The sequence below is a fragment of the Telopea speciosissima genome, chromosome 3 (assembly GCF_018873765.1).
Source record: "Telopea speciosissima isolate NSW1024214 ecotype Mountain lineage chromosome 3, Tspe_v1, whole genome shotgun sequence".
Lineage (NCBI taxonomy): Eukaryota > Viridiplantae > Streptophyta > Magnoliopsida > Proteales > Proteaceae > Telopea > Telopea speciosissima.
Genome location: NC_057918.1, coordinates 59,177,966 through 59,194,454, shown reverse-complemented (window position 1 = coordinate 59,194,454; position 16,489 = coordinate 59,177,966). Strand labels below are relative to the sequence as shown.

Genomic DNA, 16,489 nt, shown 5'->3' with positions numbered 1-16,489 from the left:
GTTCTTTCACCAGATCGAACTGCTTTGGGGTCTTACGGTTTGAGCAGCGTGAGGAAGAAGACGACTTCTTCTTATTACTATTAAAGGCAAACTTTATCATATTGATGCAACAGCCCCTAGCTACTATATTTGTTCCTGTTTTATCCCTGTTTTACTTTAACTTCCAGTATTGACCTAATGACCTCATCTTTTGGATTAATTCCTGGTTGATCCCACAGTCTGCTTAATTTAATCTTTGGGACCTAATTTTGTCACAAGAATTACAAAATTTCCATTAGTTTTGGGTTGATTGTAATGTAATTCTATATTGGTAGAAAACCAACTAGAACCAATAACCAGGGTCTGCTATGGGTTAAGGAAATAGGCTAGGTCAAAATATGTGAAATTGTGAGATTAGGGTTAGAGTTTGATGGGACCTAGGGTTTGATGGTAGGGTTTGGGTAAGTTGATGCAGGGAAGTCTTCCAGTGAAGGTCCTGCGATGTTTTGTTGAGGTTAGGGGTGTAAACTTGAATGAACAATGGTTTGGCTCTAGGGTTTCTGGGTTTTGGGAAAGTGGAAGAAGAGGGAATCTAGGATTTAGGAGTGGAGTTTAGGGCAGGGGCCTGGATCGAGTTTCCCTAAGGGTGTGAAGGGTATTCGGTCCAAGTTTAAGAGCATTCTAATGGATGGTTTGACATGGACAGAATTTAGGGTATGGGGAATGATATTCAGAGATGGGGAAAGCTAGGGCTTGCTTTAGAGGATTAGAAGAAGAAGGGTTTGGGGATTGGGATGTGTACTTACTTGTTGGTTGAGTGATTCTTGAACTTGCAGCAGGATCCAGCAGTTGATATCGGCTAGGGCAGAACTGAAAATTGAATGAAACTTAAATGCAGATCGATGGAGAGAGGCAGTGAAGGCTATCTCACCCTCAAAGTCTTTCTCAGGACAGTGATGTTTGCAGAAGCAAAATTCTTTATTCATTAAATCGTAGGGGCTCAATTGGAGCTCTTACATATTTATGGCCTTATGGCTGAAAAGAAAATATACTTTAACTATGACTTAGACTCAAAACAGAGCTAGGAATACTAACTAGGACTTCTAACTAGGATTCAAACTTGCACTAGGAATCCTAATTAGAGTTACAACTCAATAAAGGACTAAATAAAAATACCAAATAAAAATCAAATTAAGTCCTAACTTCAGCTCATGATTAATGCTGGTGTAGGGAATCCCGACACCTACCCGACGGCTACTCTACTGCTGGTGCAGGGAAGAATCCCTACACCTGCGGCTGGTTTTAGAAAACCAGCCAATTTACATCAGATTGAGTTCTATTGTTCGGGGTGGGCCCATAGCAGCCCAAAGCGGGCTTCACGACATGGGATCGCATTGCCAAATTAAATCTCTAGGAATTCTATCATAAGCTTTTTCTAAGTCAATAAAGACCATATGGAGATCCTTCTTACATTCTCTAAATATTTCAATTAATCTCCCAATCAAATAAATAGCTTCCGTGGTTGATCTTCCAGGCATAAAACCAAATTGGTTATCCGCAATATGAGTTTCTTGTCTCATACGGATTTCAATTACTCTCTCCCATAATTTCAGAGTATTGACTCATAATTTTTTTCCCTCTATAGTTATTACAGCTTTGAATATCACCTTTGTTTTAATAAACCGGAACCACAATGCTTCTCACTCATTCATCTGGCATTTGTTTTGAGCTCATAATCATATTAAACAACTTAGATAGTCAAATTATTCAACAGAATTACAAAGCTCTTCCACACCTCTATTGGAATACCATTTGGACCTATTGCTTTACCCATTTTTGTCTTCTTTAAAGCTTCCTTTACTTCAAATACCCTAATTTTTCATATATACCTAAGATTTGTGGTTTCTTGATGATTATTACAACTTTCTACAACATTATTACTTGTATTGTTTTCATTTAGTAAAGCATAGAAATAGTTTTCCCATATCTTTAATATCCTCATCACTTATTAACACTGTATTATCTTCACTTTTAATGCATCTAATATGTTGAAATCCCTACTCTTCCTTTCCTTCATTTTAGCTAGTTTATAGATTTCTTTTTCCCCTTCCTTTGAGCTCAAATTATTATAGAGATCCCTATACTTCTTGATCCTTGCTTTCCCTACTATCTTCTTAGCTTCATTTCCAGAAAATTTATACCATCCTAGTCCTTTGCCAAGTTTTAAAACTAGATTTCTAGTTTTAATGGTTGTTTGAACTTCATCATCTCACCACCAAATCTCCTTCGATGAATGTCGTTTTCCTTTAGATTTGCCTATAACTTATTTAGCTACATTCTTAATACAAGTAGCCATCTTGTTCCATATCATATTAGTCTCTCCATCAAAGTCCCACCTTCCCTGTTTTACTAATTTACCAGTAAATGTCTTCAGGTTTTCTCCTTAAAGTTCTACCATCTTAATAATCTCACATTTCCTACAATTCAGCGTTTTAAAACACATATCTATAACCATTAATCTATGTTGCGGGGTTAGGCTCTTCCCTGGTATAGCCTTACTATCTTTACATAATTAACTATCGGTTCTTCTAGGTAGGAAGAAATCTATTTGGCTACTTTTTTGCCCACTTTTGAAGGTTATCAGTGTTCTTCTCTCTTTTCAAAGCATGTGTTTACTATTGATAGCTCATAAGCCACAGCAAAATCTAAAACTGAAGTCCTTAGCTTTTTTACCCTTCCATCTAGTCTCATGTATACAAGATAATTGTCACGGTGTCTAGGAGAACCAAGGCGTTGGAAGGGTCCTGGATGCACTGTAACACCAACAAAACGACCAAGGCACCTAGACGCCACCTTGACAACTATGGTATACAAGCTATGTTAATTCTTTTTCTTCTCATTACATATATATATATAAATTCTAAACTCTTTCCCGTTAAAGTTCCTATGTTCTAAGATGCTAATCTAATCCTACGATTTTGGACTAGCTTCTTTACCCACACTCATCCATGTTTCAAGAACCCTTGCTTATTTGTCACAGCAAACGGATGCCGAAGCGGTGTGTCGCTTATAGGGGACACCCTAGCTAACCCTTGTTCACTATTCACTAGACCCGGGCCATAGTGCAGCACATCGCTTCTAGGGGATGACCTAGCATGAGGTCGAAAAATATAAAGTTCAAGGATCCATGCAAAAAAAGTTTGCTTAATTGATGTAGATCGAAGCATGAAGAAGAGAAGAGTCAGAAATTACTGGTCACGTGAACAGTGTCACAGCCCATATTTGCCTTGATGTGGGGATGCTTTTTAGAAGATCTTGTGGGCCCATCAAGTGGAGAAAGCTTCTATTCTAATGCTGCCATAGTTTAGTTTCTATTTTCAATTTATATAAGGTAGTTTCTAATTTGGTTATCTTTGCATGTTTAGAAGGCTGAGTTATAAAGCCTTTAGTAGTTTCTATTTTCATTAAATTTCTAATTTCCATTAGTTGCAAAGTTTGTCAAGTTGCTATTTTTTTTAAGTTTCTAATTTTGTATGCTAGCCTACTTCATTAAATAGGCAGCCCCTTATTGTAATAGTTAGACAGAAGTAATGAATGAAGTTTTGAGGCATTCTTGCACTCGATTGTGGGAGTAAAACCCCTGTTCAACAGCTGGGATAGCTGTGGGTGAAAGACCCAGGCTGAGATAGTCATTCCCCTACCCCCTTCTTCTTCTATCTTCTTCTCCTACACCTACTGGATCTCTATTGGTGCTACTGCAAGCTACCCTGCTCGAGTGTGTTGCTGCAGCTCCAAGTGATTGCTGCTGTTGTTGGTGAACAAACTCCAAGGCTGAGACATCCTTTCACTCACTGTGATTGCTGCTGCTACGAGATCCATCGATTGAGAGTTGAGACTGTGCTGCATCCCTGCACTATTTTGACTGCAACCTTCTAATTTCATATCACCTTCAATCATCACCAACACCTTCTGGGATTTGAAACTCAGTTTCCCCCTTTCATTACCTCCACCCAATACAGATTGGAGCCCAAACAAAGTGCTGGTTTGTGAGATAACCCTTAACCTTCTATTTTGCTGTTGCTGCCATATCTTCCAATTCAATCATCAAACTCAAGTGAGACTTTCAGCAGTGCTTCTACTCCACACAAGCACCAATCGATCTGAATTTGATCCCTTTCCAATGGCTGGTTTGGTTCTTATTTACTAAGTTACTAATTCTGATTTTGTTTCTAATTTGATGTTCTGCTGAAACTTATCATCGATCCTACTGTAGAGTGGTTCTTAATTGAACCCCTTCTATATTACTAATGTTTTTTCATGATGCCGGCTGCCAACATGATGCACCAACCCTCCTCCTTTATCCGAGCTTGGGACTCGCAGCATAAAACACTATTATATAGTGCAAAAGAATATGAACAAGCAGCACTAATTATTTTGAGGACATTACTCTAATAAAAGAGGAGGAAATTACTTGAACACATTAATTATCAAAGTAAAATTTTATTATAAAGCATAGGCCTCTCAAATAAGCTATTTCTTAATATAAATGAGTTTAATATCACAGAACTGAGCCAAGACACAGACCTTGAAGCATAATCACAGTTTTGGGGCAAAAACCACAAAGGCTTCTTTTTTTAAGAGCTGTCAGCTCGCATCTAAAATTAACATGCACAAAGCAATTATCGGATAACCAAGGAAAATTTTCACTTAAGACTAACAGTTCCTGGTAAGTTTCAATGTCCTAATCATCCAGTCCTGTTGCACAATTCACTTAGTACCCTAAGTCTGACCTCATAACTAACAAAAAGGTTACCGCTAATCACAAAACCAAGAACCTGTTTCCACCCTACCCAACCTACTCACAGGATACAAAAGTAATGAAGAAGGGTCCTATAGAGCCCTACTAAACACTAACTAGACAACAGAAAGAGGATAAGAAAGGAAAGTTGTCTGGTGAAGTCATAAAAATTTTAGTTCTGCTTCTAATACCAAAACACTAGAAGGAAATCTACCAAATTCCTTTGCCCCCTGAAAAGTGAGCCTAAGCTTCCCTTGGAACAGTAGGAATCACAGGTTTAACAGCCCTTCAGTTCAGGGTAGGATTTTACAAAACCTAGCTCAAACTCAACCAAAAGTTTTTTATTTTAGATTAAAAAAAATCTTGCCAGTGGGACATGGAGCCTCTCCATCCATGCACATGGGGACCAAAATCATCATCACCATGCCAAATGAAGATGGGACTTGGGAGCATTGGAATTTCTTGATTTCTTCTGCTATACACCACGAGGTTCTGGACTTTATTACCATTGCACTTTATGTGGACCCATAGACATAAATTGAGGGTGCATAGGACCTAGAAATTGGTTAACTACATCAGAGTAACCTGACGATTAATGATTGAATCAGCAACTAAACACGTTGCACTCTTTTGAGTCCATACAAAATCCAAACTCCAACCATTTGAATTGAAGGGATATACCAGAGTTCTAAAGAGTTTGCAAACTGCACTAAAAAATTAAGTGGTAAGCCCAGGGATTCAAATTGTAACTAACCTTTTTGTTTAAAACAAAATCAAAAATAAGCACAGGAAAAGAAAAAACCAGCCATGGAATTAAAATTTAAAAGACATTCAGGTAGCCAGACCACATACAGCCTTTGATTTATCTGAAAAGACAAATGCTATGAATACTAGCACACAAAAATCAGAACAATTCAATACATTGCTATGAATACCAGGAAACAGAAATAAGATCTATGTGAATTAGGATGTATGTTCACTTTCACACTATTAACAGGTTCTAGAGTCATGACATGACTTTCTGTAAGTTGCAGTTTCAACCAAAATCCCATATTCATTTTCTTAAAGAGATCTGCATACCGTAGGTCTAGTAAAAACTGAGCAAACTGTGTTATCATGTCCAGAGAGAGCGTGAATCTGCATCTTACTACGAATATCCCATACCTGGGGGGAGAAATGTTTAAGTTGCATTATGACACAGTAATAAAAAATATGAAATTAAACAAAATTATGAATCAGTAGAATAAGAATCCAAGCTTTTTTTTTCTTTTTCTTTTTTAAATTTTGCATGATCTGTCTTCCAGATGCATGATGAAAAACTAAGAAGACAGAAGAATATATTCATACCCGGCAGACAGAATCACGTCCTCCAGTAAGCAAAATGTCAATGGTGGGATGAAGAGCCAAGCAGTAAACACCGCTTAGATGCCCATGATATGACCGGATAACCTGAATGGAGGAAAATATAATAAGAAATCAAAATAACTTTCAAAATTATTTAGATAACTGAAACCTAGAGGTTCTGGATAGCAGTTTGATAATGAAATAGCATACCTTGTTCTGTTCAAGATCCCAACATTTTACTTGTTTGTCATCACCCGCAGAAAACATGTAGGTATGAGTTTTGCTCACTGCAAGGCCTACACAGGAAACACATTCCCACTACTGTTATACCTGGTTCACAAGTCATTTTCCACAGAAGAGACATCAAGTTTAGACAGCACAACAATGCCATAACAATTACTACAAAGGCACTAACCACGTATCTGTTCGATGTGTCCTGTTAATGTGAGCTTTAGCCTTCCACTTGCCACATCCCATATCTTGTCAAAGGCCACCAAAAGGAAAAAATATTTTATATATTTCTATTTATCAGAAGTTTCTCTCAGAATATCATTAAACAGTACATCTCCAAAATATAAGGCACAATATGAAAGCAGAAACAATTTTGAAGATCATGAAAACTGTTTGACACAACAATGATATTGTCCCCCTCCGGTTTGAAGTATGATACTTTCAGATGGAGACATTTTTCCTCTTCATCATGCATCACACTCTATAACATTATATGTATCCTGGTAAGATATTAGTAAAATGTTATAGGGTCACCCATTTTAACAACAATTATGTAATGGTAACTTATAAGGAGAGTATTGTATGGCATTTCTGTTTTCTACACGTGATATGTGGCCCGACCAGTAACTGAACATGAGATTCCCCCCCTCCCAAAGTCGCTTTCTAGTCTCAACATATCCAATGATATAGTATTGACTGGTTCCCAACTTTAGAAATACTGGAGCAATACCAAACCAACGGAATCCTTGTCTACCTCTTCTATAAAGGTACCTTGCATACTAAATATTTTCTCTCCTCTATCTACATGTTCAATATAGCCATTCCTTTCGTGACGATTACCCTTATCATAGTTCAAAATCTCGCAAAATCTTGATCGAGATTTCGGAAATTTCGGATATTTCGAGCTGCTCAAAACGAAATGCTACTTCGAATCAATAAAATACAATATCTCGAGCGAAATTCTCGAAATTTCGTGATATCTCGAGATTTCGAATTTTTCGTCAAACCCCTTTATATAAAAGACCACATTTCGTCAGTCTCAGTCAAAACGAGACTTCAAAACAGCTCTGGTTTTTTGGTTTTTGCTTGGGTTTTGCTCATTTCTTCTCCGTTCTTCCACTTCCCATTTGAATCCTTGCCGCATCTCCGCCGGAACCACTTAGAGAACACAAGATTCAAACTTCTTAGCACATCTGTGAAGCCTTTCCACTATTCCAGGTAAAACCATATTCTCAAAATTGGTTTTTTTTAGGGAAATGCATGATCAATATGTTTGTTTGTGATGAAATAAATATATGTTAGACACCGAAAGGCGATCTACAACTTCACGGTGTTGAAAACACCATTTTGGGTGACTATTTTTGCAATTTGAACATTTAAATGTGTTTATATAGCCTAAAATAGGGTTTCCATGAAGTTTCAGGCCTTAACTTTGCTTAAAACCCACTGAAATGACCTACCGAAACATACCAGAAAAATACAATATTTCAACCGAAATATCCAAAATTTCGAATATTTCGGATATTTCGGTCAGCCCGAAATACCGAAACGAAACGAATCCTCGAACAATGACCCGTATATCTACCATAGTTGTCAACGCCTAGGCGTCCACCTTGGTCGACTTGGGCGCCTAGGCGGTCGCCTTGGACGCCTTGATTTTGGACCCTCTCCAATGCCTTGGATCGCCTAGGCATCGTGACAACTATGATATCTACACAACTAAATTTCACTACTATCTCTTTTCTCATGTTTCTAAAATTGCTAAATCAAAGATGCCAGCTTGCGTCAATTCGAAAGTTTCATGATGTAGTTCAAGAGAACAAGAAGGGCAACAGCAAACCAGGCAATGAAACTGTACCAAGAATGGACTAATAAGTGTTACTTTGAGTGTCCAATGGGTTGTATGGGCCATGTGCTTTATATTTTTGGGTTTAATACTGTAATGGACTAATTCTATAAGCCCAAATATTATTGATTTAAGTCCTAAACGGGATTAAGTAGTTACTTTCTATTTTTTTTTGTCATTAAGAATATTAGGTTTCCATATTTTGAGTTTTTATTTCCTTTGAAGTTTTATTTAGGCGCTATTTTGTAAGATCTCTCCATTAGCCAAGGAGAGTTTATAATTTTGTAATCAAGGCAATTGTTATTAATAAAAGGGAGGGGCTGTTACAGCTTCCCACGAATTGAAGATTGAAAAAAAGACTTGTTTTTGTAACAATGGCTGTGAGAGGAAGTAGAGTGAGGTGAGAGACCTCGGGGTTAGATGCCCTTATGGGGATAGGTGGGATACCTTCTCTATGTTATGTGAGATACCTACATATCCTTCTTCTTCTTTCGCTTCAATCCTGTGTTACTATTTGATTGTTATGCAAACAGCAAGTTTCTAAAAACCATCCGAAGGTCTGTTGCCGTTGTCATTGCTGTGTTGCTGTTCTCCTCATAGAAGACTAACCTGTAGAGTTACAGCTGAACCAGACCTTGGAAAGTCATCCTCAACCTTGTGGTTACTGTGTCGGTAATTTATTGCAGTAGATTTCAAGCCTCTGAATCTCCAGATCAGATGCATGGCTTCAGCCCTTGTTTTGACAGAACAGCACTCACACTGGATCCTTCCTTCGATGGTGAAATTGGACTGATCCAATGGCTGAAAGTTGTTACAGGGTGTGAGTTACTATTTTCAATTTTACTTTCTAATTTGGGAATTCTGTCATAATTCTACAACCAGCCATCAGAATAGGCTGATATTTGTGTAGTTATCACTACCCTTGACTAGAAGTTCATCGCCATCCAAATGTTGAGTTACTAATTCTGGAACACTTTCAAATTCTAAGATTTAGTCCTCTTTAGTGTTACTGGAATTACTTGTTAGACCGACTGTTTTGTCAGTATATTGATCCTTCCTGTAGGATAGGGATTTCATCGACCTAGCCCTACATTAACCCATCTTCACCTGCCTCAAACTTCATTAACCACAATAAGTTTTGGGCTCTGGGGCCCATATAGGATCACTGATATGCCCCTATCCCACATTGAAGAGCTAGTCACTTAATGATGGATAGCTGAATTGGCAAATGCATTTATTCTTCTCTCCCTTTTTATCTTGGTTAGTTATATAAAAGGGTATGCTCATAATATCATCATTTGGGTAGCATGGACTTGTGCAGATTGGATTACGTTTTTTTCTCTTTTGGCTTTTAAAGTTATGAGCTAGTTTTGGTCTTAGTGCTACTGCTTAATCCAGCACCATGTTTGACTTTTCAATATACTTTATTTCTCTATTTCTCAAATTAATGATCAGTGGAGTATTAAAGGATATTCAGGTATAGATTATGTATTTAATCTCTTCCTCATACATTTTTTTAATATAAATCAATTTGGCTGCTGAACCATAGTTGCATGGATTGATGGGATTGAACATTTTGTCCCTGAGGCTTTTCAAGCAGAGGTGGATAATAGTAAGTGGAATTTCAAATTTCTGAAGACTTTTAAAAAAATGTACTATTTAAAGGTAGAGGATTGGCAAGACAACCATCCATAACCCCCACAGGATAGCTTACCAACCACCTAAGAGCACAAGTATGCCCCAATCCCCATTCATGTTTTTGTTTGAGCCGAAACAGACGCGGCAGAAGCAGAACTGAAGAAGTTGAAAAGTCAATGTTTTGAAAACAGTTGAACATCTGGAATTAAAATAGAATAGCTTCAATAGATTAAAACATATAACCAGGATGGGTCATGAAACTAGTGGCCACGCAGGGGTTTAAATCATGGAATCAGTGTCGGTATCGTTCACCGCCGATACCGATACTGATACCAATACAAATCGGCCGTAACGGTTCGGATCGAACGATTTTACCCCCAAGATTCCATCTGGTATCAGCCACAGCCAATCCGATACCAATTCCAAAATCCATGTGTTCACATGGCTAAATCAGGCAGCCCATCCTACTGCACCTGGCAAACATCCCCATCCTGAAAATCATTTCCTTACGTAAATTATTAAATAAAATTGAAATACTTCTTGCATTTTGCTCTTTTGTATAGCTATTTTGGCAGATTCTTAGTAATGTAGTTCTAGATTGGTAGGAGACCAACTAGAAGCCAAATAACCAGGATCTGATCTGAACAGGTAGTTTGGTTAGGCTAAAATAGGTGAAAGTGTAAAATTAGGGTTAGGGTTTGATGGTAGGATTAGGGTTAGTTGATGTAGGGGGGTCTTCCCATGAAGGTCCTGGGATTTTTTGATGGAGTTAGGTATGTAAACTTGAATGGACAGCAGGTTAGGTTTAGGTTTTCTGGGTTTTGAAAAATGGAAGAAGAGGGAATCTAGGGTTTAGGATGGTCACCTAGGGCTGATACCTGGATCGAGTTTCCCTTATTGTGAGAGCAGAGTTCAACCCAAAAAAGGAAGGATTTTGATAGCTGGTTTGGTCTGGGCAGAATTTAGGTTATGGGAATGATTTTCAGAGATGGAGGGGATACTAGGGTTTGGTTTAGAGGATTATAAGAAGAAGGGTTTGGGTTGGGGATGATGCACTTACTTGTTTTCTGAAAGTATTCTTGACCCTTGCAAAGAATTTCCAGCAGCTGAGCATGTATCATCAAGAGATCAACTAGGGCAGAACTGGAGCTTGAATGGAGATCGATGGAATGGGGTTGGGGAAGGCTATCTCACCCTGGGCATCTCACCCATCCTATCTCAGGATTTTCACAAAGGCTCAAGCCAATATTTCATTAATTAATTTCGTCTACAATGCTGATCTCCCTTACAAACTTATATAGAAGACTCGAAAATAGACTTAGACACTAAAAAAGAAAGGCCCAACCCTATCCTTAACTAATAAGGTATCCTACATTGACTAAGAAAGTGAAATAATAAAGAAAACAGACTCAAAATAGGACTCTAACTAAACTAATGAAATCCCATTTTCCCACTTTCTACCCATATTTTAGGTCATTAAATTGACCAATTACAAGGTAAACCCATGGGATCAAAGTCCCAATACATATATAACCCAACCCAACCCAAAGCTTATTTCCATTAAAATAAACCTTTTTGGTGACTTATCTACATCACTTAGGCCCCGTACAGCTCCTTTTTATCCCTGTTCAATTAACTGTTCTTCTTTACTCAGCCCCCTGAAGAAAAAAAAAAGTAAATTTTGAAAATTCACAATTTTTTTCCTTTCTATTATCTTCTTTATTTTTTTCATCATCAGCCATTGACTCTCTTTTGTTTACATGTTCTCACTCACTCCTTCAATTGATTCATTTCTTGTTTGTTTTTCCCTTCCCTTAAACCCTATTTATCAGCCCAAAACCCTAGCCTATTCAAAATCTGACAAGATTGACCTATGCCTAGTTTCTGTTTCACATCCAGGAGAAAGTGCTGTAATCTACTTAAACTTCATCAAAACTTCAATCAGTTCATATTACTTAGGCCTTTCACCCAATTCCTTCAAAAACCCTAACATAATATTCCCTATCACTGGAAGCGTTAATTATCACACAATGAAACAAGACTAATATCTGTCAGGGAATCAAATAGCTAAAACTCCAAGTCAGAAGCAACAGAGGGAAAAATTAGTTACTAATCCTTGAACAGGAAAATTTTTAGAGATTCAAACCTTTATTGTACGGTCTGCGGAACCGGTACAAAACCATGTATTGCTAGGATCAAATGCAATGGATCTGACCCATCCCAAATGGCCACTGATGACCTACAAAAGTTGAAGGAAGAGTGTTAGGAATAGTGAATGTTGGAGAGCAAGAATAAACCAACCAAGATATGAAGAATATCGCCCTGTGGAGATCAACAGGGGGGGGGGGAGAAAATATGTATTCATGACTTGTTATAATGATACAAATGTTGAGCCGCCTTACAATGGTTCCTTTAACCCACAACGCATAGATCATGTAAGATGCCTATGAACCACCATGAGGTTACTTACTGTCCAAATGAAAATGAAATTGGCTGGAGATTTCCACTCATTTTGTTAATTTGTCCAAACAGTGTCACACATAGTAAGTTACCAAAGTTACAGCAGTTAGCTTGAGAGCATGAACTGACATCCTTTTAGGCCATCCATGGTCCTTTTAAGGCATTGATGCAGTTCAAAAGAACAAGAAGGCCACAGCAATCAAGCCATCAAATTGGACCAAGAATAGACTAAAATATTTAATATTGAGTGTCCAATGGGTTATATGAGCCATAGGCTTAGTTTCGTTGAGTTTTCTATTGTAATGAGCAAATTCTATAAGCCCAAATATTAGGGATTTAGGACCTATATGGGATTAAGTAATTAATTTCTAGTTTGTAGTAGTCTAGAAGGTTTCTATTTTGTTTTCTCTAGAACTCTCTTGCTTGTGCATGAAGAGTTATTATTTTCTGGTAATGTTGCAAAGCTATAAATAAAGGAGTAGGAGGATCATACTATTACAACGATTTTGACAAAAACTATATCTCTTTGCTGTGATTTGCTGTGAGATGCAGTTTGCTCTTGCGAGATACAATGGCAATCTTGGTGGGAAGCCAAGTAAACTGGTGAGATGCTGGTCAAGGTCTTGGTGGGAGGCCTAAAACATATCTTCTTCTATTCTTCTACTTTCTCACTTCTTCTTCTCTGAAGTTTTAGGACAGGTTCTATTGCTGAAACACCCTCCAGCCATCCTATCAACTCCACATGTTGTTGGCAGTACACTGCCCTCTTCCAATATCCCGTGGCAGCACCATATCTTGTAGTGATTGCTGTTTTCCTGGTAGCTTCTAATTCCAACCTTAGTTACTACTTTGGCTCCTATAGTAGTTAATTTCCTTCTGTATTTCTGTTTTCCATTCCACTTACTATGATGCAGTTAAATCACCTAAATGTGCTTATTTTATTAGAAATAAGCTTTGGGTTGGGTTATGAATGTATGGGGCCTTTGATCCAATGTGTTTTCATTGTAATGAGCCACTTTAATGGGCCTATAATATGGGTAGAGGCTAGGTATACAGGATTAGTTAATTAAGTGTCTTTATTTCTTTATTTTAATTGTTATATGAAGTGTTTTAGTTAAGCTGGATTAGATTCTATAAATCCAGTCCTGTTTTGAGTCAATTTCCTTCATTATTTTAGTTTCCTAGTCAATTTATTTTACTTTATTAATTAAGGATTGGTTTAGGCCTTTACCTTTTAGTGTTTGAGTCTGTTTTTGAGTCTTTCATATAAGTTTGTAAGGGGGTCCAGCCTTGCACACGTTGATTAATGAGATTTTGGCTTGAGCCTTTTCTTTATTCTATGAGATTCAGATCTGTTATGAGATGCAGTGTTATGTTTGTGGGAAGCCAATAGTAGCTGGTGAGATTCCATAGAAGCTAGGTGGGATGGTTAGTCATATTTTCTTCTTCCAAACTCCTTTTCATTGTTCAAGTTCCTGCAATCAGGTTAGCTCTGCAGCTTTTTTTTCCCTGCATATAGTATTTGATAGAATATTACAATCCGAGTTATGAATCAGTCCCTGCGCAGTATTTCTTGCTCAAATCAGATCTGAGTTCAATTATTGTTTGACTCTTAAAAATCAAGTCATTAAACTGGGTTTCAGGTTTTCCTACTCTTAATAGAAATTCTTGAATCTGGAGTTTTAGACCTGAGTTTTCAGATCTGCTTACATATACAACAATCGCAATCCATGCTTTCATTGATTCATGGTTTCAAAATTTCATCTTTGAGCTGGTTTCAAGGAATCCTTATCTTACTAGTATTTTCTGAAATCTTCAATTCTGAACTCTAATAGTCTAATTTTGATGTAAAATTGAGATAAATATTTCTGTTACTGTTCCTGAGGTTTATTGCTGTTCTGACAATCTGGAATCCTATCTTCAGTAGGATTCTCCCATATTCCCAGATCAGACCATCAGATTGCTCCCAAATTTTGATATTATATTCTTCTTCCCAAATAGAGGACATGACCACTCCTTTGACCAGAACAAAGTCCTAGATCTTCTGATATCTTAAATTCTCTAAATCTGGTCCTGTCCCTCACTGTGATTCTGGTTTTTAAATGAGTTTCTGAACCTAATCCTCCAGGCTTCTAGAAACCCACCTATTTGGTATCAGAGCTACAGATGTGAGTAATTCCAGCACCTCAAATCAGACTAACGACTCTACGCTTCAAGTGATTGAGATGTTGAAACTTGAAACAGTAGAAAGAACCCATGACAAGGACGGTGCAGCATATTGACTCTGCACCTACATGTTATGCACTTCCTAGGACTGATATTACTACAAAGAAGGTGGAACCAGAAGTTCCTTATTTTGCTGGACAGACACGGATATTCCTTAACTGGTTAGCTTCTCAAGAAGAATATTTTGACTGGTACAACTTAACAGAGGAAAGGAAGCTTAGATTTGTTTATTTGTGATTGACTGGTCATGCTAAAGAATGGTGGAGATTTCATGAATGAAGCTCAGATTAGAAAATGTGAATCTATGAGTTGGGATGAAATGAAGCACGAGTTAAACAAGTACCTACCAGAGTATATTGAAAGAAAGCTCTCCCTTCAACAGGATTACCATCAAAAGGTATTTAAAGCTAAAGAGAACTTGAAGCAGTTATCGATGGAATTCAATTCGCAAGTTAGAGAGCGTTGGAAGTCCGGCACCAATAATGTTAAAGCATAAACTGAGCTCAACGCACCATCAAAGGAAGCATTCAAAGAAAATGGGCCTGAAGTTGAAGATTAAGCCGAAGTGATCATAGTAACTGTGCTGATAAAGAAGAGACAATGCTTGAAGCTTCAAAGACAGATCAACAGGTAGAAGAGTCTACTAAAGAGGTCTACGTTGAAGAAATCAAAGTAAACAAAACTGAAACAATGGAAGATGAGGTAGTGGTCAAGAACACCCTACAAGAAATCGTCGACATTCATGATGCTATTCTTGAAGAGGTAGAACTTGTGCCTCAAGTCTTCGATGAGAAGGTCACCAAATTTGAGAATTCGATGAATATTGTTAGTGTGTGTCTCGGTTAGAGGTCCATGGACCTCTATACCGTGGGATTATATTCTTTATTATTGTTTCTTACCTTTCCTATTGTAATTAGACTTTAGTTTCCTATTGTGATTAGGCTTTAGGGTTAGCTAGCTAAGGCTATCTTTGGTATAGTTTTTATTTTTGAATTTTGCCAATTTAACATAAATCATTAACGAAAACCATTTTTGATCAAAACATAAAAATGGTTTGGTAACCAATAGACATAAAATGGTTTTTTTGAAGAAATGGGTTTGGTATCCCTATGTACAAAATGGTTTTTTGAAAAAAGGGGTTAAGAGATGTTCCCTTCACCCACCTTCTTTATAACTCTCTTAGTTTCACAAGCCCTTTGAGTTAAATTGCAAAGCATAAAAATTGTATTCATGGATGAATGGTTCAGATATAGATTTGTACAGTGGAACATTGATAAGGGAGTGAATAGAGACCCGAGATGAGGGATTTATGGGATGGAGTTCTACGGTTGTGGTGTTCATCTCTCTCCATCCCTCTAATTTATTATTTTTGTTTTCTCCACTGTAAAATCACCCAACCGGTTTGTATCGCTTTTTTTTTATATTCAATTTTCCCACTTCCTCTTCTTCTTCTTTGACCACCGCCCCATCCATGGCTTCCAAAATTCCAATCCCAAGTCATTCTCTTTAAGGCTGGACAAATTAGGAAGGGCCCGGATAAGAATCTACAGAACTCATAAACAAAATGTTAGATTTCTTCACGCTGTAATACTGTTTACCCCATCTTGAATAGAATTTCTCTCTATCTTTGAAGGGCCCGGACTCGGAGTAATAGATCTGGTCTCCGTTTTCTCTGCAACCCAGGAACGAAGGAGGAGAAGTGAAAGGGGACAGGAAGAAGGGAGATTGGGGGGGGGGGGGGGTTGCAGGGGTTGAGGTGGGAGAGGCAGATGGGAGATTTGTGGGGGAGAGAGAATGAATGGGGGCGGGGTTGTAGGGGAAGAGGTGGGGAGCCGATGAGCAGGGAATGGTTGCAGGGAAGAGGGTGAGAAGAATAAGAAGAAGAAGAGAGGGGGAATGGGGCTTGCCTTTCTAATAACAAAACCAAATGACGTTTTTACCCCCATTTTTTGTGACATATAAGCACA

General features: G+C 37.8%; 1 protein-coding gene across 3 annotated transcripts in view; it reads right to left on the bottom strand.

The window, feature by feature from the left end:
• LOC122654388 (protein pleiotropic regulatory locus 1) overlaps positions 1–16,489 on the bottom strand; it is a 45,992-nt gene that overhangs the window by 7,839 nt on the left and 21,664 nt on the right. For all 3 annotated transcript variants that reach the window (XM_043848458.1, XM_043848455.1, XM_043848457.1), the window contains exons 8-12: positions 11,983–12,075; positions 6,537–6,600; positions 6,332–6,417; positions 6,125–6,226; positions 5,858–5,941 (exon numbers count right to left, since the gene is read on the bottom strand). In XM_043848458.1, coding sequence (XP_043704393.1) covers positions 5,858–5,941; positions 6,125–6,226; positions 6,332–6,417; positions 6,537–6,600; positions 11,983–12,075 — 429 coding nt within the window. The remainder of the gene's footprint in view (positions 1–5,857; positions 5,942–6,124; positions 6,227–6,331; positions 6,418–6,536; positions 6,601–11,982; positions 12,076–16,489) is intronic.